The sequence below is a fragment of the Argentina silus genome (assembly GCF_951799395.1).
Source record: "Argentina silus genome assembly, chromosome: 20".
In the NCBI taxonomy this organism is placed as follows: Eukaryota; Metazoa; Chordata; class Actinopteri; order Argentiniformes; family Argentinidae; genus Argentina; species Argentina silus.
The window spans coordinates 6,095,215-6,116,925 of record NC_139674.1 but is presented as its reverse complement, the minus strand read 5'-3'; the positions used below and the strand labels follow the sequence as shown (position 1 = coordinate 6,116,925).

The window sequence follows — 21,711 nt, the reverse complement described above, 5'->3', positions numbered from 1 at the left end:
TTTTCTTGAGGATTTAAACGAATTCCTCCACCTCGCAAACAAGGACAGGGGAAGTGTCTTAACGTCCTTTGTCTGCCACGGGTTGTTTTAAACCTATCGACATGGACACGTACGGGTACGACGGTATCTTTCTAGTGAAAAGACTGTTTAATAGCGCAGTTTTTGAGATGTCCAACATATCAGACAGTACCGAGGCAAACCCACACGGGTGCGATAACGGAGCACTAACGGACAGATTCGGCGTCTTGATTCAGGGTCTGCTAGCAATAGTTGCCTTCAGCACATTGATGCGTGAGTATTTTTCTGAACATATTTAAACTACAATGTTTCAAAGTAATTCAACCTCATCGTTTCAAAGTAGCAGCTTTTGGCTAGACTACAAGTGAAGCAAACAAAATGTAACCAATTTAAAGGGGCCGCCCGAGTCCACGTGGCCGTTTGTTTGGGTTATAATTTTGACGTTCCAAATCCGCATCCGAATGAAATAAACCATAGTGTAGTGTTATAGTGCTTAGATCACAATACAATAAAACCCTGATTTTATTATTAGTTTTGTTTGTTTGTGGGCTGGAGCAAACCCCCACCCAGCACCTTAGTCTCATGACCAAAGTGTTTGACTACTGCTGCAGATGTCAAATAGCCTACTGACATTGGAGGAGTAGAGGCCTTCACATGACTGTGTGCATCTGACATATCATTGTTATCAGCATGACCTCGGTATTTTTTGTTACTCTTATCAAAATTACATGCAGCCCCCCCCAGTGGCCATGCTTGTTGAGCTCAAGAGATTGGGTTCTCTACAGCTAATGTGAAAGCAGGTTCCAGGGGGGCAGTAGGGTCATTTACTTTACAGGAGTGATGTATTTTAGAATAGGGTCAGACTCTAAAGGTGAGTGGAGGATCAATGAGCCTGTGACCTCCATACAGTTACTTATTAGTGGAAAGATCAATAGCCAGGTGTGTGTGTGTGTGTGTGTGCATGAGTTGAAATACCTAGGTCTGTTAATGGTTAGCCTACCTTATTAACAAGCTGCTGAGCATCAAGGGTCTACTCAGTCAAGCACTGCACTGCTATGCAGAGCTACACTGTGTAGCCTACCCTCCCCTCTCCCTGCCCAAAGCCAGCCATCTTTGTTTAGAGTCTTCATCCTCTTTGCTATTTTTGGTGACTTCCTCCCATTGACTGGCCACTGGCCCCACCTTCCCCATGGTCCAGAGCTCTTGGATACTGTTGCTAGGGCCAGTGAATTAGGCGACAGCAATATAGAACATGTCTGGCCACCAGTCTTCAGTGCAAGTTGTTCAAATTGTATTCAATTGAGCTCCCTGGTAGTAGGTAGGGGGTCGATATTTGCTGACTGAAACATTTGCCTAGATACACAAACCTGCATGATGTGGTCTGTTTGAGTATGTGTGCTGTTGTGCACCTGGAGAGTCACACACTCAGACCTTGTGTGTGTGTACGCACGCACGCGTGTGTGTGAGTGAGAGAGAGAGAGAGGAGTAGTGGGTTCTGTTAACCAGATAGCCCTGAGCAGACAGCATCTGGATGGAGCAGAGTGGAATGAGGGCAAGGGTGAGTGTGTGTGCACTCTTTGTCTAGGTCTCCCTGAGCCATAAAATAAGTATGTTCAAGGAGGACATGTATGTACAAAACCCTCGGGCTGAACCACACTGTGCATTACTTGGCTGGCCTGGTTACACATCCACAGTGGTTGCTGAAACAGAAGTGGAAAGGACAATGTGAAAGTAAATATCTGAGCCATCTGTGTGTCTGTCAACAGTAAAGAGGTTCCGAGAGCCCATCGGGATCAGACGGCCATGGATGATCTGGTGAGAGACTTTGTTATGGTCATCTTATATCAGTATCAAACCTCAGAAGAACATGTAGGTTGGTTTTAATTTCAATGTGTCCTGAAATATGAAATACACTTTTTCATGTGTTATTGCAACAAAAGGGACCGATCTCTTTTTTTTTCCCCCATTAGTTTTAATTAATCATCAGGGGATGATCACACCAGTTTGGCTAAAGTTCACCCACTCTCAACTCCTAGGCTATCTATTCTTCTGTTGTCACCATGACGATGCAGTACTGTTGACCCGTGGTTTTCCGTTGGCTCTCTGCAGGTTTTTCGACACGTCCAAGCAGGCGATCGGCGCTCTCTTCATTCACTTTGCCAACGTCTTCCTCTCCAACCTCACCAAGGCGGACCCATGCTCCCTGTGAGTTAACACACATGATTGGACAGCACAGCAGAAACCCGCCTGTCAATCTACAGCCTTGGCCAATTATTGGCCTATTCCATGACTTCTCCTTATCATTAACTCGCTTTCTGTGTGATTTCCACAGGTATCTCATGAACTTTCTGCTGGATGCCACGCTGGGCATGCTGGTCATCTGGGCGGGGGTCAAGATCACCTCGAAGGTTGTGGAGTACAAGCAGTTCACACTGCTCATCTTTGGAGAATACGGTTAGTAAGGAAACATCTGTTTCGACAAGCCCTTGGCTAACGGTTGGAGGTTGGCCAAAGGACAGACAACCACCTGTGAACTGCTGTTCTGCTGCCGCCACACGAGACAACATAGTGCCAGCTTGTTTTTCCAGTGAATTTCACAAATGCAGACACAAGTCTCCTCTTTACCACTAGAGGCCGCTGGAGGTCCATGAGATGCACAAAACAGAACCAAGTCTCTCTCGCTGCGGCAAGGATGAAAAACATCCTCTTATGGCCAACTGTTGCACCGGTTCACTTGCTCCGCCGTTAATTGCTGTTTGTATTGGTGTAGAAGCTTTAGTAAAAACATTTAGAACCAACACAAAGTTGAAATGACCATCATCTGTTAGTCTACTATTTTCTTTCCCCTCAACGCCATTTTATTATTCACGTATCAAACATTTGTTGATGATTTTTCCATTTATTATTATTCATGGCTTTGAAATACAGCTGTGCCATGTCCACTGGCCAAGCGTTATAGTGGGGCTTAGTTCTCTAGTTCTCTCCCTCTCTGTCTCTCGCTCACACTGTAGTAACCTCTCTTCCAAAAGCCTGCTCAATATACCTCTGTCATTACTACTTTGCTATTGGGGAGTTTGAAAGCAAAATAGATTGCAAACCATAGCTACTGCTGTAGAACCGTATTTAGGCTGGTTGTGGGCTTGGTTTTTCCCCCGTCTTTTCTTACTTTACGGTCTGTCATTCTCTCTCTTAACCCTCTCTTCTCTTTGCCTTTTTCTCCCATGTCTCTCGCAACACCAGCTCTCGTTCCCTCCCTCTGTCCCTCTTTCTTCCCCTGCCTCTTTTTTCTTTCTCTCTCTCTCTCCCTCCGTCTCTCTCTCTCTACTCTGTTCCCAGGTGTGTTAATGACAGAGACTGACAGAGACCCCCCTCTGTGTATACTGTGATGACAGAGACTTGTAATGGTACACCTGAGACAGGTTTAGACCAGCACACTGTGTGTGTGTGTGTGTGTTTCTGTTTGTGAATGCCTCCTTGTGGTTAATGTGTGGTCATGATGCGGTCAATATGTGGTTGCAGTGATGTCACTTTCACAGACTGGTCTCTGTTTTCTCTCTAGGTGACACTCCCCAGGGAGCTAGGGGTGTGTGTGTGTGTGTGTGTGTGTGTGTGTGTGTGTGTGTGTGTGTGTGTGTGTGTGTGTGTGTGTGTGTGTGTGTGTGTGTGTGTGTGTGTGTGTGTGTGTGTGTGTGTCAGTGCGGTCACGATGCGGTCATTGTGTGGTCACTGTGTGAAGGTCTGTTCTCTCTCTCTCTCTCCAGGTGACCCTCCCCAGGCGGCAGCGTGGCTTGGTCAGTGTGTGGTCTACATGCTCATCATAGTCCTGGAGAAGAGTGTGGTCAGCTTGGTGCTGCTCATCCCTGGTTGGACAAACGTGAGTACCCACCCCACCTGACACCTGCTCCCCCCCCCCCCGTGACAGTGGCTAACCCCAAACTCAGAGTTGACCAGTTCAATAGCTTTACTATGAATCGCTCCAGAGAGTGGGTGTCTGTCCTGTACCCCTCCCCGCCTCCCCTCCCTTTATGTCCTGTTTTTCATTTGAAAACCCTGGTGACATTGCAAAGTCAACACAAAGTAAAGACGTACAGCCAAGGGGAAGATTAAACGTTTTGGGAGAACAAAGGAGCTCTGTTATCCTTTGATTAGAGTGGGAATGTTCCATTTGTTAATATCATTCAGCCTCAGACTCTTGTTTATTTGTTTGTTTGTGTGGTACGGTGGACCTTCGACCTCCCTTGTTGAGATATAAAGGAATTATGAGGTTCCTTCTCAGTTCTCTTTCAAAGACCGTTGTTTTGTTTTTCCAGTACGCATTTCTTTGGGACACACTGCATTTTGTGAAGGGGGGGGGGGGGGGGGGGGGCTCTTTTCCACAGGGAGGGGGATGCAAACCCCAGCGGTCAATAACATGGTTAATCTCAGACACATGGGATACTGAGGTTTCTCCTCTTCCCTCTCTCTTTGAACTGTCTCTCTTTCTCTCCCTCTCAGAGAGGGGAAAAAGTCTACGTAATCCTTGTGTTATAGGTCAGACGGTGTGTGTCTCTTTATCAACCTTCTCTGTGTGCTGCTGGTCCAGTTGCAGGAGGTGTTGCTGGACTCCATCCCTAATCCCCAGGTGGAGCTGGTGCTGGTCATGCTCATTGTGCCCTTCATCGTCAACGTGAGTCTGACATGCTCCCTCCACATGGCTTAATGCCTTGATGTACTTATATGACGCTAATATTGTATTGTATCCAAAGGAGCTTCTCTAGAGTTGATATGTATATTTGTGACTTATTCGTATAGGGTGGAATCCTAACTCGAGGTCCGAATGCGTAACTCCAACATTCACCTACATTTTGCATTGATCTCGATGGGAAATTTGTGGGACGATGTGTCAAGTTCGGCATGTGGACCTCGAGTAAGGATTCACCCTGATAGAATGGCTACAGCATGCTCACGCGTTGATCAATTTATCCACTGCTGCTCCCAGTCCTGACTGACTCATTCTGGCGCCCCCTGTAGTCCGTCATGTTCTGGCTGGTGGACAGCCTGACGATGAGGAAGTACAAAACGCTGCAGAGCCTGGACGACTCGTGCGACTGTGTCAAGAAGGCTGGCGCGTCGCTGTGGGCCACCAGCGAGGAGTCACGGGTAAGAGTGAACAGACAGTGACCAAAGCGTTGACCACTGGCCGCTGGAGACTTTAGTCGAACGCCCTTGCCTTACTGTACGCCAGTTAACCAATCGGAGGCCTGAGATTCCACCGTCTCCTCTGAGTGCTACTGCCTGGTTACAAAGCAGTTGGGTTTTATGTTGTACTAAGGTTGAAGCCCATGGGTATTACCACGCCTTTCCCACCAAACACAGAACACTCCACGTCCCCACGGGATGCAGACTAAAGGCATGTGGAACTGTTTGTGTTTGTTGAGAGAGAGCTGTGTGTGTGTGAGAGAGTGTGTGAGAGAGTGTGTGAGAGAGATGTGATGCTAATGTGTATCCCATCGTCACAGTGAATTTGGCCTGTCTGCACCTGTTGCCTCTCCCTCTCCCCATTACACAAACACACACGCACACGCTCACACAGTGTTTTCTCTGGGTCAGAAGGGTAATTGGCCCACATGGTTTGTGTCCAGGAAAGACTGAGTCAGGGAGCTCTCTCTCTCTCTCCCCCTTTTCAACTATTTGTCTCCCTACATTTTTCTCATTAATTTGTGTGGTATTTTCTCTTTCTGGGTCAGTTCCACGTTCTTTGTATGTTAGATAAGGGCGTGTGAAATTGACATTTCTTCAAAGTGAAACTATTTCACTATTTATTCCTGTTACGGAAAGTCTGAGTTTGTTTGAACATTCCTTGTTAAGTAAGCCCCCATATCTGAGAGTGTTATTGATATGAGCCATCTAAATCTGACAGACTTCTCAACAGTAGCTGTGTGTAGTGTTCTGACCTTCAAGTCGAAGTGAAGCATCTTGGGCGGCGATGGGTGGTCTACTTGTGTTTCGTCAGACATTTTGATTGTGAATTGCTAGAACGGTCTAGGGTGGGAGTGCAGTTACTATGCTTCTGGACATGGTGGATTGTGTTGGGTTATTATGTTATTAGTGGTGAAATGTCTCCAGTGGGTGTTGTATGAAGTATGTGTGGTGTTTAGGCTGTCTGTGAGTGGCAGTGATTTCATGCACATGAGGAGTACTGAGAGGGTATAACAGAGGTCTCCTTGTGATTCCAGGAATCGGAGAGAATGGACATCCTACACAGAAGTTAGTGTCAGTGTGTGTAACTACTCACCCTCCCTATTGAGTCATGGAGACACACACATACACACACACAGTGTGCCCCCTCTCTCTCTCTCTCTGTCTCTCTCTCTCTGGAATCAATGACTGTGACTGACTGACATGCTCACAGGGATGGGAGTGTTTCTCTCTCCTCCTCCACAACCCTGGTACTTTGCCAAACAGCCACAAATCATCCCTTCATCCCCAGAATACAAGTGACATTTGGGATTTGTTTCCCTGCTCTGATGTTATGGAAAGCAGAGTGGAGTGGTGGAGGATGAGAGAGAGAATGGGAAGAGAGAGGGGGGCTATTGATTAGGAACAAGTGTTACATTTACATTTTTGGCATTTAGCAGACGCCTTTATCCAAAGCGACTAATTTGTCTAAGTAAGTCTATCCATCAGTCATCATAAGAAAATGTAATCTATGCTAGGACCAGGGGCCATTGGCAGTCACAATGCTAGAAGAAGGAAGAATTATTATTATTATTTTCAATTAATGTATTTAAAGTAGAGAAACTGTACAGGGTGGTAGTGGGGATGAAGAGGTCTTTAGGAGGGATAGTTAAGATGTAGCTTGAAGAGATGGGTTTTCAATCTACGGCGTCCGGCGAAGAGTGCATTGCAGTAGTCAAGGCAAGAGATTACAAGTGCTTGGACCAAAAGTTGTGCTGCTTCTCTACTGTGATGGAGAAGTCTTAGAGAGCAGGCTTTCCCCGGGAGGAAGAGCAGCTCAGTTTTGTTAAGGTTGAGCTTGAGACACGCAGAGACGTGTGTTGGTGCGAGGAGTTGCCAGTTGAGTCCGTGGGGTTGGTTGAGTCCTTCAGTGTGCTTTGAGTGTAAGTAGGCAGGAGTCTCTCCAATTTCTGTAGCACGAGGCAGCTTGATGTACAAGTACACCCCTTGGACAGAACTCTAGTGTACAGAGGCTGGAAATTGCATACACACCATCCACAGTCTGCAGTAGGTGTCAGTCTGTAAACCTGCCCTCTGTCTCAATGTTTCCGCTTCAAGATGTTCTGCTGTTATTTGGAAAGGTCTCAGATCAGTGAGACAGGAGAGCAGTGTAAACCTGCTAGGTCGCTCTCTCCATTGTGCCAATCTAATCCAAGATGTTTGTAACACACACACCTGCATGCACACACACTTGCACACATCATGGTCGTATTTCGCAATGATGTGGCCAGCCCTGACATGGGGATTTATTATTTCATAACAGGGTTCCATAAAGTTGATGGAATTCTAGAATTCCGCTCCTTGGGGATTATATGTGGAGCCCAGCAGCCTGGAGAGTATTCCAGACTGGGAATAAATTGTGATTTTACAGCCTTGAAGAAGGAATAACAAGATACAGACACAGGCCAGGCCAGGCCAGGGCTGGACACACCAACTCTCCTTGGCTGACTATTACTGACGTGTGTGTGTGTGTGTGTGCGCGTGCCCGCGTGTCTGTTAACTAACACGTGTGTGTGTGTCTCTCTCTCTCTCTCTCATGTCCAGGTTCTACTGACTATAGAGACAGACACAGAGAATTCTTCCGAGGAAGAAGAGGAGCATGGGTCTCAAATTGGACACCACCTGAATCCCACAGGGGGGGGCATGACACCCAGCTGGGTGGAAGTGTAGCTCAGGTACTCTCCCTCCCTCCCTCCTTCCCTCCCCCTGAAACTCAAGGGTTTCCCAATCTCACTCAGGACAAAGGGCTAAACACTGGTTCACTTTGTAGGGAAGGCACCATGCGGATGCATGTCCTTCCATCAGGTTTAACGTCACACAGAATTTTCAAATGTAGTTCTTGTCTTGGCACACGCTTTCTGGTGCCTAAACATTGATAGAATGTCACTACAGCACAATGTATTTGTATGTAAAAGGTGACTTAGCTGGTATGAGGATGTTGAATGTTATTTTCAAAGGTGTGTTTGGATGTAGAAACTCCTCGCTTTTAAGCCTCGCCGCCGCCTCTGTTTACAGAGACCGCCTCAGAGTGGCTCTAAAAAGGGGTCCTTGATGCACATAAGTACAGAGCACAGAGTCAGCGTGAGGGAACATGATGGCGATGATGAAGGAAGGACAGGAGTCAATCTGTCCTCACCTTCAGGAGGGGGGATTTTGGGGAGAAGAGGTGTTGGATCTCCAAAGAGCTCTTCATGACATCAACTTCTAAAGAGCAGCACAAAGTAAAGAGAGAGAGAGTACAGTCTACTCCTCTCTGATGTTCTTCTTCTTCTTCATCATCATATATAATTGCTTCAAAGTACCAAATATGCACTGTTTAATAGCCTGTAATTTAATACACAGGTCTTCGGACCTCCTGCTGCAGCTCACTGGGGGCTCTGTCTCGATAATCCACCGTCCTCTTCTTCTAGTCTCTTCTCCTTCTCCACTGATGGGTGAAAGGACTGGATAGGTGTCAGCCATATTGCTTTTACGTGTCAGAACAGTGGTCATGCAGGACAGGAGACTGTTGTAACCCAGCCACAGGGTTTCTACTGTAATGGTTTGGAGAGGTTCTCTCCACTCCATATCTCCTCCAGAGGCTCACTTTAACAAGGAGGAAAAGCTTTCTGTCTGGAAAAATTACCAACTCATTTCACATTCCAAAATCTGGGATCCAAACTTTTATGATGCTCCTACATCACTATACTTTCCATGGAACTGTTAGTGATGTATTTATTTTATTTGTTTGTTTATTTATATTTTACATATACAGTACTTGATTGATTCATTACTTGAGGTCAAATCTGTGGTCATGATGACCGTATTAATGGGAGGAATATCTTAAACACAGGAAATGGAGGAAATTCAAATGGGTTTTACAGAAACATACGGTCCAAGAGAAATGCAGTTATCTATTCTGAGAATCCACAAACAGACAAAGTGTTTCCCATCATTGAAGGTGTTCATGTTTGACCATAACATGTCTCAAATATACTGTTAATGCTACAAAGAGAATAGATAATATATCTTTTGTCTGCAATCATTTCTATTCAGTGTCCAATTTCAGAGAACAGCTGCTGTGAGGACCAGTGCCACTACACCATGTTTACATTTGTGATGATTATTATTAGCTGTTGAAAAGTCTTACATTTTAAATGGTCCATCTATAATATATTTTTTATTTTGTGTCCACTGTATTATGTGTTTGTCATCCACAATTCAAAATTATGTATGTACATTGTTGAACATGTTTAAGTGTTTGTCAATATATCAACCACGGAATAGACAAAGTGCCATGTTGCATGATTGTCTCCACCTTCATACTATGAATAAAAAATCATGACGCAAATAGATTAAATTCCTTTGGTGGCCCGGCCCCCTGAGCGTGATGACAGACCCCTGAGTGGGACACGTAGGAGCACACCTGTGTGGGAGGGGCCAGAAGCCCTGTGACCCCGACCTGATGACAGGAAGGGCAGGGGAGGGGGGTGGGGAGGTTACTGCAGGGGGCTAGTCATTGGAGCAGTAGCATAAGGGGCTAGTTGGAGGTGTGTCTGAGGGGGGTGACCAGGTGTGATCCTGAGCCCAGTGTCACCATGTTCAAGTGTGCTGACGTGGTTCAATCTGTTTGCTCTCTGATGAACCCACACACCTTAAAATGGAGCCTGCCGGAAATGGCTGAGGTGGTTCTTGAGTTGTGGTTGGTTCTGACAACTCCAGGGTGGTGGGTTTGATTTCTACATGTCTACACCTTTACTAAAAAGGTGCTCTGGATAAAAGCACACAACGTTTTCGTGTAATCGTCTCTCTCGCTTGTCAAGCTTCTCAGAAAAGACTTCTCTATTTTGGAAAATAACACATTTTGAAAAGGTTATAATATATTTACAAAATTATTATATAAAATGATACACACAAAACAATGTCCTTATTTCAAAATGGTACAAAAATATATTCAAGAGTATTGATGGTGGGTCCAGGTCCAGGTGCTACTGAGAGAGGCAGAGGAACAAGGGTGGGATTCAGAAATGAGAGGGTGCTGTTTGGGAGTTAGGGAGGTAAAAGGACATGGTTTTAAGGATACAAGATTATGGACGGAGGTTCAGGGGCACAGAGAGAGGAAAGTAGGGTAGCTAGTTCATGTGTGTAGGACAGATCCACTTGCAGGTCACTGATTGGCTTCTGTCCTAGGCTCCGTTTGTCCCATGGGGCCAATCCCCTGTGTCGAACAGGTGTGACACCACGTAGTCGTCGTACTGGCCGTCGATCAGCTTGGCCGCGTTGTTCCTGGCGAACCAGCAGTCCACGCTCTGTGTCCCGCTGTAGATACGCCTCGTCTTCGCCACCACGGGCACCGAGCGACCTTTGACCTTCAGGACTGTTGACGTGCTGTTGTCTCCTGTCGCCGTGGCATCGACAGGAAGCTCTGCCAGTCCCACTTCCTCATACAGGAACTGACCTGGAAGTAGAAGTAGAACGAAAGAGTCAAAATGGAACATAACCCCTGAGCAAAATACAGAACCTGTTACCCCTGCTTCATTCTCACTGAGGCCCCATTCCATTTCAGCCTCTAGTCCCCTCCCCCTTCCTCCCACCCTCCATTATCCCATAGTGGCTGACATACCAAGCAGACCGTGGGAGTCGTGGGACAGCCCCTTGCTGTTGGAGATGTAGAACCCCAGGTGGTCTCTCTGGTAGGGGGCGGGGTTCTTATACTGGTGCACCAGTATGACGAAGCTGATGGTTCCACCTATGGTTACGGTCACGTTGGACTTCCCTACGATCGCCACCGCCAGAGCGCCACTCTCCACGGAGACGGTTTTGTCACAGGGCAGGACCATGCGGTCACGTCCGTCCAGGATGACCTTCTTGGGTGTGATCTCTATGTAGGCGTGTTTGGGGTGGTCCACCACGAAGGTGATGGTGCTGAAGTAGGTACGCTGCTGCTTGTGGCTTCCCACCGGCGCCGGGGCGCCTATCAGCTTACCGTTCACTGTGACGCCTAGACAAACATACACACACACACACACACACACACACACACCATAGAATACACAGCACCGAACCGGCAAATTGTACCAACATAAATCCCAGAACCAGAGAGCTGAATCTACCCGAATGTTCCGGTAGAGTGCGCACCACTGATGCTCTTCTGTGACGCTACTGTAGTTTTATCTGATCTTAGCATGGTTGTTATTGCACCGATTGACTCACCAGAGTGCTTGTGGTCAGACACCAGTCTGAGGATGTGGCCTGGCTCTCCGTTGATGTTGAAACACACGGTGAGTTTACTGAGGGGGAACTCCACCACAAAGTGGGGGTCGCCGTCCGCTGTAGCAGGGGGTGGAGGTGGGGGGGGGGTAAGTTAGAGAGAGTCAGAGGGAATCTTAAGAACATGGGGGGGGGGGGGGGCAGTGACATATTATATTGGCATGTAACTGCGTGTGTGTGAGAGAGAGAGAGAGAGACTGAGTGTGTGAACATCAGTAGCCTTGAGATGAGATGAGATGAGATGAGAAGAGGAGATGAGTGGAGATGAGAGAGCAACAGTAATGACAGGGTCATTAACCCTCCTCGTCTCTGATGCCATCTCACGTCTCCACTCTACTGTTACCCTGCTGTTACACACCCAATCTCAGCTCCCACAGTCCCACTGTGTGTGTGTGTGCATATTTACATGTGTGTGAGTCCTAAGGGTCACCCATTCCCAGTGCTGGTATTTCAATTAGACCCTGTACGTTCTCTAGTCTTTAGGCCAGGTACAGAGGCATTTCTTACCCCTTGTGTGTGTCTGGGATGATTACTGTCTGTCAGACAGGGCTCTAAATTACAGGCCGCCCACGTAGGGAGTAGAGAGAGTCTACTGTACGCTCCCCTGCCCTTTCATGTCCCATTACAGAGCCTTATAACCACTTCACAGAGACAGCGGAGATGGGAAAGCAGCATAGCAAAACACACTCACACACTCACTCACACACACAGAACTACCTGATGTTTTTGAGACGGTTATGGATTTATGGGCAGGCCTCCTCACGACTTCACCTATAGACAAAACAGAGTTAGTCTTCTTCAATGAGTTATAAGGATTCCACTGTGAAATACTTCCCTCTCATTGATCCTAATCATTCTAATAACAGGAGGTATTCAACTGATTGAATGAGAACAGTAGCCTCACCCGTCGTCTTGGTAACAGTGGAACCAACTCTGTCCGGCTTCACACCCTTCCTGTGCGGTTTCTTGGGCGTGTCCCCCTCTGACTCGTCTGACAGCTCATTGGCCGAGGCGGCTGTGTGAGACTCCGGAGGGAGGGTTGGGGCGGGGGCCATGGTTCCGTCAGCCAGGACCTGGGGTCTCTCCACCACCAGGTTGGTCAGAGGGGTGAGGAAGTGGTAAGCCAGGGATAGGTTGGTTGCCTGCTGGGTGTGTTCCTCCCTCTCTCTACTGGTCTGACTACGCAGACGTGACCTCAACCCCTCCTTCACGCTCAGGAAACCCCACACGCGCTCCACAAAGTCCTCCGCCACCGACCCTCCCGCTGACCCTGCCCCTGTGACCCCTGAACTGGCTGCCGCCTTCACGTGCTTCTCCATCTCCATCTGCCGTTTCCGTAGTGGCACGTCGGTCTCCAAGATGATGTTCTTGTCGCTGTTGCTGGCGGTGACCTGGACATGCAGGGACTCTGCGCTCTGGTTGGTCAGCTTGCCGGCGACGACGATCTCGGTGCCGTTGAAGTAGTTGATGAAGAGGTTCTGGGTGACGTACTGGACTGAGTCCTCAGTGTAGTTGATCCTGATGTCAGACAGGAGGGGGGTGCCTATCTCATCATAAAACCTGGATGGGGGGATGGAGGGAGAGAGAGAGAGAGGGGCGGGGAGAGAGAGAGAGAGGTGAGGAAAGGAGGTCAATACATTTATAATGAGTACAATTATAATATGTTGAAGCTCTACCTTTAATGGTACGTTTGGTGGAAATCTGCCACCTCTGGCCACCGCAGTGAAATTCAGTTCAAACAACAACATCCTCCCTAATAATAATGGTCTTGCAGTATTGGACATTAGTAATAGTAGTTGCATTTCTGCATGCATGCGTGATTCGAAGAGGCCTTCACCAGAGACAGAAAGGCAAAAATCAGTGACTCCACTCCCCTAGGACACCCCTGACAGTAACAACATCTTTATGTGCAAACCGAGTGTCGGGTAGAACACTCCATTTTAAAAAGTGCTTTTTTCCGATATGAAATACATGTCATTCCCTGATTGCTACAGATTAAACATAGTCATTACAACCATTAGGAAGCTTTTACTGGACCTTTACCACTTTGTACTCCAACAAGTCTAGTCCTTGGCAGCTTCACTGTCTGTACATCGCTGTTGTTCAGGTGAATCATGGACATATTAATCAAAGCATTGTGTGTGTGTGCTCTCATTGTGTGTGTGTGCTCTCTCAAGGGTCTCAGGTGTGTGTACACACACTCTTACACACCCCCACAAAGCTGTGGTTTATCAAGAGGGACGGTGATATATTAAGCAGAGTGTGTGTGGCCTTGGTCGGTGCCACAGTAAACCCCCTCACCTTTCAGAACAGTGTGTTTGTTCAAGGAAGCCGTGCCTGGACTATTACCTCTAGAGTCCTTCTATTAACCTCTCAGACCTACTTAGACAGCCATTTCACAACACAAACACACACACACACACACACATTCCTCCACAACTAAACAAACACCTGTGTGTGTGTGTGTGTGTGTGTGGTGAAACGGCCATCTAAGTATGTCTGTTCGAAGCTGTAGCTGTCAGGTGCACAGGTTGATTAAAGAGGGCTGATGTCAACACCGCGGCATTAACACCCAGCTCTACCCTATAGCTTGACGAGTGATGAAGAGGTAGAGGGAGAGAGGGAGAGAGGGATTAGTGGGACCTAATTGGTGAATAAGGACTGGATTATATGAGCCCAATACAGAGAAAGAAGAGAGAAAGTAGTCACTTTTATCAAGTGAAAGAGCAAGAGAAGGTAGATTACTGGCAATGATGGATGAGTTCACACACACGCACGCACGCACACACACACACACACACACACACACACACACACACACCCTTTGAGCATGACGTTGGCGTCGGCGTCCTCTGGGATCCGTCTCATCATTCCACAGTTTTCCAGAGCCATGCGTTCCAGCAGCCTGTAGTCCACGTCATTCCCCATCCCGATGGTGAACACGCAGAACTGGTCCCTCACGGCCTCCCGCGCGTTGCCGAGGATGCTGGGAGACTGCAGCTCGCCCACTGTGGGGCGTCCGTCCGTCAGGAAGATGATGAGCGACACAGTGTTCTGGTTGGCGTCCGGACCTGACAGGTAGTCGCTTAGCAACGAGGCGCCCGCCTGCACGGCGCTGTTGATGTTTGTGCCTGGCAATGGGAGAGCGAGAGATGGATCTTGGGAAATGTAGTGATTTTTTTTTTTCTTCCAACAGCTCATTCTTCTCCGTTCACACAATACCATGGTGTAAGGTGTCTTACCTCCAGTGGGCTGGAGCATGAAGATGAACTTCTTGGCGTCTCGGACGTTGTTGGGTGTGACGGGGACCAGGCGGTTTGGCTGCCACACCTTGATACGGCTGGAGAAGCTAACAAAGTTAAAATGGTCGCCAGGACGCAGGTCCCTCAAGATGGTGAACAGGGCTTCTTTAGTCTGAGAGAGAGAGAGAGAGAGAAAGAGAGAGAGAGAGAAAGAGAGAGAGAGAGAGATATCAATAAATCACAGATAATTATAAAACCTATAAAATCACCAGTAGAGTAATGCTGTAGTCATGGTTTCAGTGAGCAGTGTTGGTGTAATATCGTAATGATAATGCCGTCATGGTTGGACTCAGAACCGGAGCTACCAATCAACAGCCCAGCCCTTTGGGTAGCTGTGAGATTCCTCCTCTCTGATGACTCACACACACACACACACACACACACACACACACACACACACACACACACACACACACACACACAAACACACACTCCATAGCTACAGTACCATAATGCCTGCCACAGCTTTTGTCTCCACTGATATTGCACTTGGGTTAATAGTGCAAGTTGTACAATATAAAATGCCTTCCGAATGAAAGATTGTGAGTATGAGATCTGCAGCAGGCGCGTGGGTGTAATTGAGTGAGTGGGGGGGGTCACCAGATGCCTATAGGGCTGTGCTGTGGGGTGGGGGTCAAAGCCATACACTGACTGCAACTGAACAGTCTATTGTGGAGAGAGATCAAAGCATACTTGTTGTTCTCTACACTGGTCTACTGGAGGGGAAGAGCGTGTGTGTGTGTGTGTGTGTGTGTGTGTGTGTGTGGGAGGGGGGAGGGGGGGGAGTCATCCAGAGAGTCCCTTTTTGAGTATGTTTCCACTTTTCCAGAGTGTGCTCTGTGCTCTGAATTCTCTGTTTTTCTGTATTGCAGCTGTTCAGCTGTGTTTCTGACTATGGGGGATTAGAATGAAATCACACAGAGGAAAGGAGACCATATCACCATCCCAGTGTGGGAGGACTATACCACTAGAGACTGTGGTGGGGGGGGGGTCATATTCACTCTCCGGTTCAGTACCTCAGGCTTTCGAAGGAGAACAACAAGAGATGTTTTTAATCACTGAACACTTTGCATGGCAAAACTGAACCTAGAGCTCTTTCCAGCTGGAACTTAATCAAAATTGCACGGCAGATGAAATATCAGTGATCCCATCGTTTTCTGTGGTCCAGACTGTCTGAATGTGTCTCCCACATGTGACTGTACCCGCCTGTCTCTGACTGTGAATGCATACGTGTGGCGTATATACCTGCCGGATCTTGGTCCCCAGCATAGAGGCGCTGGTGTCAATCACAAACACCACGTTCTTGGGCACCACCGGAAGGTCTTTGGGTGCAAAGTAGTGCACAAAATGGCCGTTCAGAACCTGAGACAGACAAAGGGAGGGAGGGAGGGAGGGAGAGAATGAGAGAGAGAGAGAGAGAGAGAGAGACACAGACAGACAGACAGACAGACAGACAGACAGACATACAGACAGACAGACAGACAGACAGACAGTGAGACAGTGAGACAGGGATCTGACTTGCATCTACAAGAGTAAGTGATGGAGGTTTCAGTAACGCTAAAACATGCCCCGCCCACACAGTGTTGTTGATGGAGCTGGGTGTAGTGGTGGGACCTAGTGGGGGTGGTTCTGGTTCTGGGAAATCAATTATTGGTGGGTGGATGAGTGTGTGTGTGAGCGAGAGATAGGCATCTGTACTGTTGGTTGATGTGATGTGTGTAGCTCCTCTGTATGGTTTGAAATGTAGATATATAGTTTCTCATGCTTTTATCTACCATGTGTGGACAGGCCTTGGTCATGGCATGATAACATTATTAACACTTATCCTGGGAACCTGTGTCTCTGTGTGTGTGTGTGTGTGTGTGTGTGTGTGCGTGCGTGCATGTGTGCGTGTGTGCGTGTGTGTGTGTGTGTGTTGACCTGTATGTCTCCTATGCCCATCTCTCTCTCCACATCGTAGCGCACTACAAATTCTCCCAGATTTCCATTGGTGGTGATCTTGGCCTGCTGCACGATGTTGGGGCTGAAGGTGATCCTGGAGTAGTTCTTCTCCTTTTTGATCACCGTGGAAACAGGAACGGTGGGCTTTGCTGGTGGAGAGTGGAAGAGAACAGAGAAGAGAAGTGTTTTAATTGGCCATTGAGTGGGGTCAGAGATCAACACACAACCCTGACTGAGGTAATCAAAGCTTATTGACACTGCTTGTGCGTGTTTGAGTGGAAAATGTACACTAAACGTTGGTCAGGTGTTCCCAGAACTGGCTTTGTTGTAGTAGAATGATTAGTAGAGTAAGATATACACAGTATTACCCACCACATCTACAGACAAACCACATACTGTACACTCCACCCCCTGCACCCCCCCTCCCCCCCTCCATCCCCACACACTGACACACACAAACCCTACCTGTCTTAGCAGTTAGCTTACTGTTAGCCCCGCTGCTGCTCTTCCCGTTGCGTAGTGGCAGCACCTCCAGGTGCGTGAGGGGGGAGTGCTCCACGATGGTGACGTCCACGCTCAGCCTGCTGACCAGCTGCAGGGGTCTCAGACTGGTCATGTGCTCATACCGCCCCAGCCTCCGCTGGAGCAGCTCCTCATAGGTCAGCAGGAAGACCGCCCGGTTACGCCCCGGGATGCTGGCCCCCATCCTGAACACCTCCATGTCAGCCTCGCTACTGAGCAGAGGGGGTAGGGGGGAGGAGGGTGGGGGAGGCAGAGAGGGATAGGGAAGGGGAAGGGGAAGGAGAGGAAGGAGTAGAGAGAGAGAGAGAAGGGAGGGAGGGAGGGAATGAAAATGAGGGCAGAGGATAGAGGGGGAGACAAAATAAAGGAGAGAAATAGTGAGAGTCCGGGAGGGAGAGAGGGGGAGCAGAGAAGGGGTGGAGTAGGAGATGAGGCAGGCCAAGAAGTGACATCATCAGAGTGGAAGTGGCTGTGGTTGCCAGGAGAGCTCCTCACGGGACTCCAGAAGTCTCCAATAAAGACTTATACTGAGGGAAAAATAGGTCTCATTCCTCTCTCTCTCCCTCCTTCCTCTCTTTCTCTCTCTCTCTCTCTTGCCCCCCTTTCTATCACTCTCTCTATCTATCTCCCCCCGTTCTATCTCTCTTCTGCTCTCTCTGTCCGGCTCTCCCTCTGTGTCACATTATGGTGAAGTGACTGACGTCAGTAAATCTCATTGCATCTGACAATGTAATTTTTGGACTGTCCGTTAGAATGATGTAATTTGTTCCTGCCTTAGACTGGTCACAGATTTATGTGACAACCCTATTTCCAGTCTCTGGAGCAATGACCCTGTTTCGTGCTGAGCTCCAACGTGACCAGAAACACATGATCTGTGGCCAGCCAGAGGTTTTAGATGGGATATCAACCTGTGTGTGTTGGCTAAGTAGCAGTAGCAATTGACCCTAGCGGCTGTACTGGCAGAAGTGAACCCAAGAGAGAGATTACGACGATTGTGACCGGCCACACACACATACACACACACACACACAGGACTCGTACTTTTGGTCACCTGACTCCTTGTTCTTGGGCTTGGCCCCACCCCCATTCCCTTGTTTGACCTTCTTCTCCTTGGGTCTGACCTCGCTGGGGTAGACACGCCCCCCGATGATCCTGCATACAGAGGGTCAGAGGTCAAAGATTAGAGTGGCGGTCTTATTCAGAGACACGCCATTGTTACTGTTACTGTCCCCGTATTTTTCATTGCTGGACAAAACCCTCCAGCCCTCCCTCGCCTTGCTCAGTTATTGGTCCTGTAAATGGATGAGCCTGGGTGAACAGGGTTAATGACAGTACTGTATAAACATCTCTGTGCTGCTAAACCTTCACATGCCCCGCACTAACCTCTCCCATGGCAACAGAAACATTGTAAACCCACACAATGATTAACAATAGCATGCCATAGGAAAACAAGGACGAATTGAAAGGGAATAAGCAAAGAATAAAAGATAACAAAAATCTCATCTTGAAACTCAACATGAAGTCTATGTAGTGGTATTTGCAGGGAGGGCTACTGAATGATAATTCAGCAGAACAGGTTCTCACAGTTCAACTGTCTAAGATATTACTTTTATAAGATAGATATAAGATATAACACTTTTGTCCTACTGCTCTACACTTCATTATAAATATACATCTTTTTACGAAAAAAAATCTAATAGTGTATGTTATTGCGCACTGCGCTTACATGGTGAAGTTGGAGACGTAGGCTGCCGTTGGGATTTGGAACTGGAAGACCCCCTCGGCGGCGGCGGAGTGCCGGTTGAGCATGATGCAGGACACGGCCGTGAAGGCGTACCGGGAGATGATAGTTGTCTTTATCGACAGCTCCTGGATGTGTGGTTTAGTCTCCTGCACATTTTGGACAAAACACCCATCATCCATTACACCATCTAAACACATTGGGCTTGCTTTTTGGATTGGTTGTACGTGAGATTTGGGTAGTTTCGTTAACTTTTGAAAATGTGTTAGTATTTTTGTGGCTAAAATTAGTATAGTTTGACCATACAGGACTGCGCGCACGCAGGCTAAACTGTGCGCATACTAGCTACTGTTCCATACGTTTCAAACGCCTCATCATTGCGTTGGCGGAACTTCCTCCCGAATTTTGGACTGTATTTTGGAAGAGAACGCCAGCGCATTACCTTTCCTCTGGCGCACAGCGCAGCGCGCTTGGCAGTTCTCCCCACGTCACACCCGAGTATAGATTTCGGGATGACAAACTCCACATCCCTCCCATGCATGAACACTTGAATGGTCTGCTTACACTAACTGGGTTTACTTTATGTATGTATGTAATGTAGCCTACCATTAGTTCAACTATGTCAGCATTCATTAGAGGACATTTATCTATGGACACAATGACGCAGAAGAGCGCAAACACCAAGAAGCACGGCCAAGATACTTGCAAAGATACTTGGAATCTTTACCTTAGTGAGAATGGCTTTCACCTGCCGAGGGACTCTGCGTGGTGCCTGTGGAAACAAAATATCTGTGTTAAATGGTGGTCTATTGAAGCTCCCCAAATAAACCACTTCAGTGTGCCCAAAACGTCCTTCAACTTCAGGGTTGAAAGACACTTACAATATCCAAATCAAAGTCGGTCAAATCGGAAAAAAGGTCATCTTCAAGTTCAGAATCCTCAAACTGCCCCAAAATGCACGGACTGAAACACATCAGAAGAGTGAAAAGCAGCATGTTGACGTCGATATCCATTTAGAATAAAAAGGAATAAGCGCACATATTTCCAGGGCGCAGCGCTCTGAGTCTGCGGGTTGTTGAGATCAGAGTGACCGGAGTTGGAGCTGAGTCTGTGGGTGAAGACTCCAGACAAAGTAGTGGAACGCCCACCCGCAGAGAGATGCAGACAGGGCCTTAGGGAAAGGGCGCTCGGTCAGGGTCACACAGTGATACACTGCTATTACAATGTGCGCGCCACTCCAAAGCCCATCAGTAGCCAGCGGTCTTTGTTCACTCGCCTTTCAGTTGACCCCACTCAACCAGTCATTTTGATCTACAAGTACAGTCTGGTTCAATTAGTGTCAAGTAGAAATACATTTCTCTCAACACTCATGACAACAGTGAATAATGTGAATAGCATGAATGCATTGATTTGATTGATCTATACATCTACGACACGGGATAATGCAAAACAAATAAATAAAATTAAATATAAAAGCTTATAAAAGCTTTTAATTTTAATTGTCCCCTATCGATGAAATGGGGTCGACTGTCCGGTCGTATGTCACACGCTTTCTCTCCGACACCACTGGGACAATTTTGATGAAACTTTAATGATGGGTCTTGCCAAACAGATGCGGTATTTACGAAATTACATTGATTGGCCCAATTTTGACAAAACTATGGTGAAAGATGCGTCTTGCCATAGAGATTGTTTTGGAGTTTCGAGGTGACGAAATTCATCTTGTGATGTTAAGGATAAAGTGATTTATCATTCAAATCTTCAAAATATCTTGCAAAGAGGAGAGCGCACATCAGTCCGCCAATTGACTGTTTTCAAATAATACTGTCAAATCTTTGAAAATGAATCAAATAAGCACTACAAGCTCCGGTAACTTTCCAGCCCACCTCAATTCCAGCCCACCTCAAAACAAACGCAATTGCATAGATAATGAGTAAGCATTACACATTCATTAAGTAAGCATTACACATTCATTACACGGTAACTTTTCGGTCATACGTTTGAATAATTGTCACCAATTCACACAAAAAGGGGGACAAGATGTTTACTGTTACACTATTGTTTTAATTGGGAAACTTAACAAATGGGAAACTTCAAGGTTTCCCTTAATTACTCTAGCGCCATCGTGCGGACTTTGTGCAACATTACATCAAGGAAAGGCGCATCCCTCATTATCACTGGCCGAGTTGGAATATCCAAATAACCAGATCAGGTCATGTACTGTCAAAATGGTATCAGCTGGATTTGCCTCTGGGATACCATTTAGCTAAACAAAACTAATTTCCATTGCGCTAAATGTGGATGCATTTTATATGAGAACATAGGCCAGCAGTCATTCAGGAAGAAAGTCAAATTCATTCAAGGAACAGTAAAGATGTCACTTCTGCCCAGGCCTGAACTCTATGTGACATGTACACTCACCGATCACTTTATTAAGAACACTATACTAATACTGGTTTGGGCCTCCCTTTGCTCTCAAAACAGCCTCAATTCTTTGTGGCAATGATTCCACAAGATGTTGGAAACATTACTTTGAGATTCTGGTCCATGATGACATGATTGCATCACGCAATTCCTTCAGAATTTTCAGGTGCACTTTCAAGCTGTGAATCTCCCGTTCTACCACATCCCAAAGGTGTTCTATTGGATTCAGATCCAGTGACTGGGAAGACCAATGAAGAACACTGAACTCATTGTCATATTCATGAAACCAGTTTGAGA

The 21,711-nt window shown here is 47.2% G+C and overlaps 2 protein-coding genes across 2 annotated transcripts; one reads left to right on the top strand and one right to left on the bottom strand.

Annotated features, from left to right (window-relative positions):
- Positions 1 to 101: 101 nt before the first annotated feature.
- tmem110l (transmembrane protein 110, like) lies at positions 102 to 7,905 on the top strand (the record flags this gene model as incomplete). The annotated part of the gene is made up of 8 exons (XM_083691858.1): positions 102 to 291; positions 1,785 to 1,833; positions 2,128 to 2,223; positions 2,351 to 2,472; positions 3,780 to 3,892; positions 4,601 to 4,684; positions 5,029 to 5,157; positions 7,780 to 7,905. The coding sequence occupies 8 exons, from the start codon at positions 102 to 104 to the stop codon at positions 7,903 to 7,905; spliced, it is 909 nt and encodes a 302-aa protein (XP_083547984.1).
- Positions 7,906 to 10,037: 2,132 nt separating this feature from the next.
- itih5 (inter-alpha-trypsin inhibitor heavy chain 5) lies at positions 10,038 to 20,053 on the bottom strand. The gene is made up of 14 exons (XM_083691744.1): positions 19,872 to 20,053; positions 19,718 to 19,762; positions 18,976 to 19,139; positions 18,291 to 18,401; positions 17,214 to 17,461; positions 16,707 to 16,876; positions 16,032 to 16,148; positions 14,727 to 14,898; positions 14,306 to 14,615; positions 12,389 to 13,044; positions 12,202 to 12,255; positions 11,428 to 11,544; positions 10,838 to 11,215; positions 10,038 to 10,672 (listed from the first exon to the last, which is right to left on the bottom strand). The coding sequence occupies exons 1-14, from the start codon at positions 20,001 to 20,003 to the stop codon at positions 10,401 to 10,403; spliced, it is 2,946 nt and encodes a 981-aa protein (XP_083547870.1). The 5' UTR covers positions 20,004 to 20,053; the 3' UTR covers positions 10,038 to 10,400.
- Positions 20,054 to 21,711: the final 1,658 nt, after the last annotated feature.

Excerpts from the sequence above, each read along its gene's own strand:
- itih5 (XM_083691744.1), bottom strand. The coding sequence starts at position 20,003 with ATGGATATCGACGTCAACATGCTGCTTTTCACTCTTCTGATGTGTTTC. Across the intron at positions 19,763-19,871 it reads CCGACTTTGATTTGGATATT|GCACCACGCAGAGTCCCTCG; the intron begins GTAAGTGTCTTT and ends TTGTTTCCACAG. Across the intron at positions 11,216-11,427 it reads GTCTGACCACAAGCACTCTG|GCGTCACAGTGAACGGTAAG; the intron begins GTGAGTCAATCG and ends ATGTTTGTCTAG.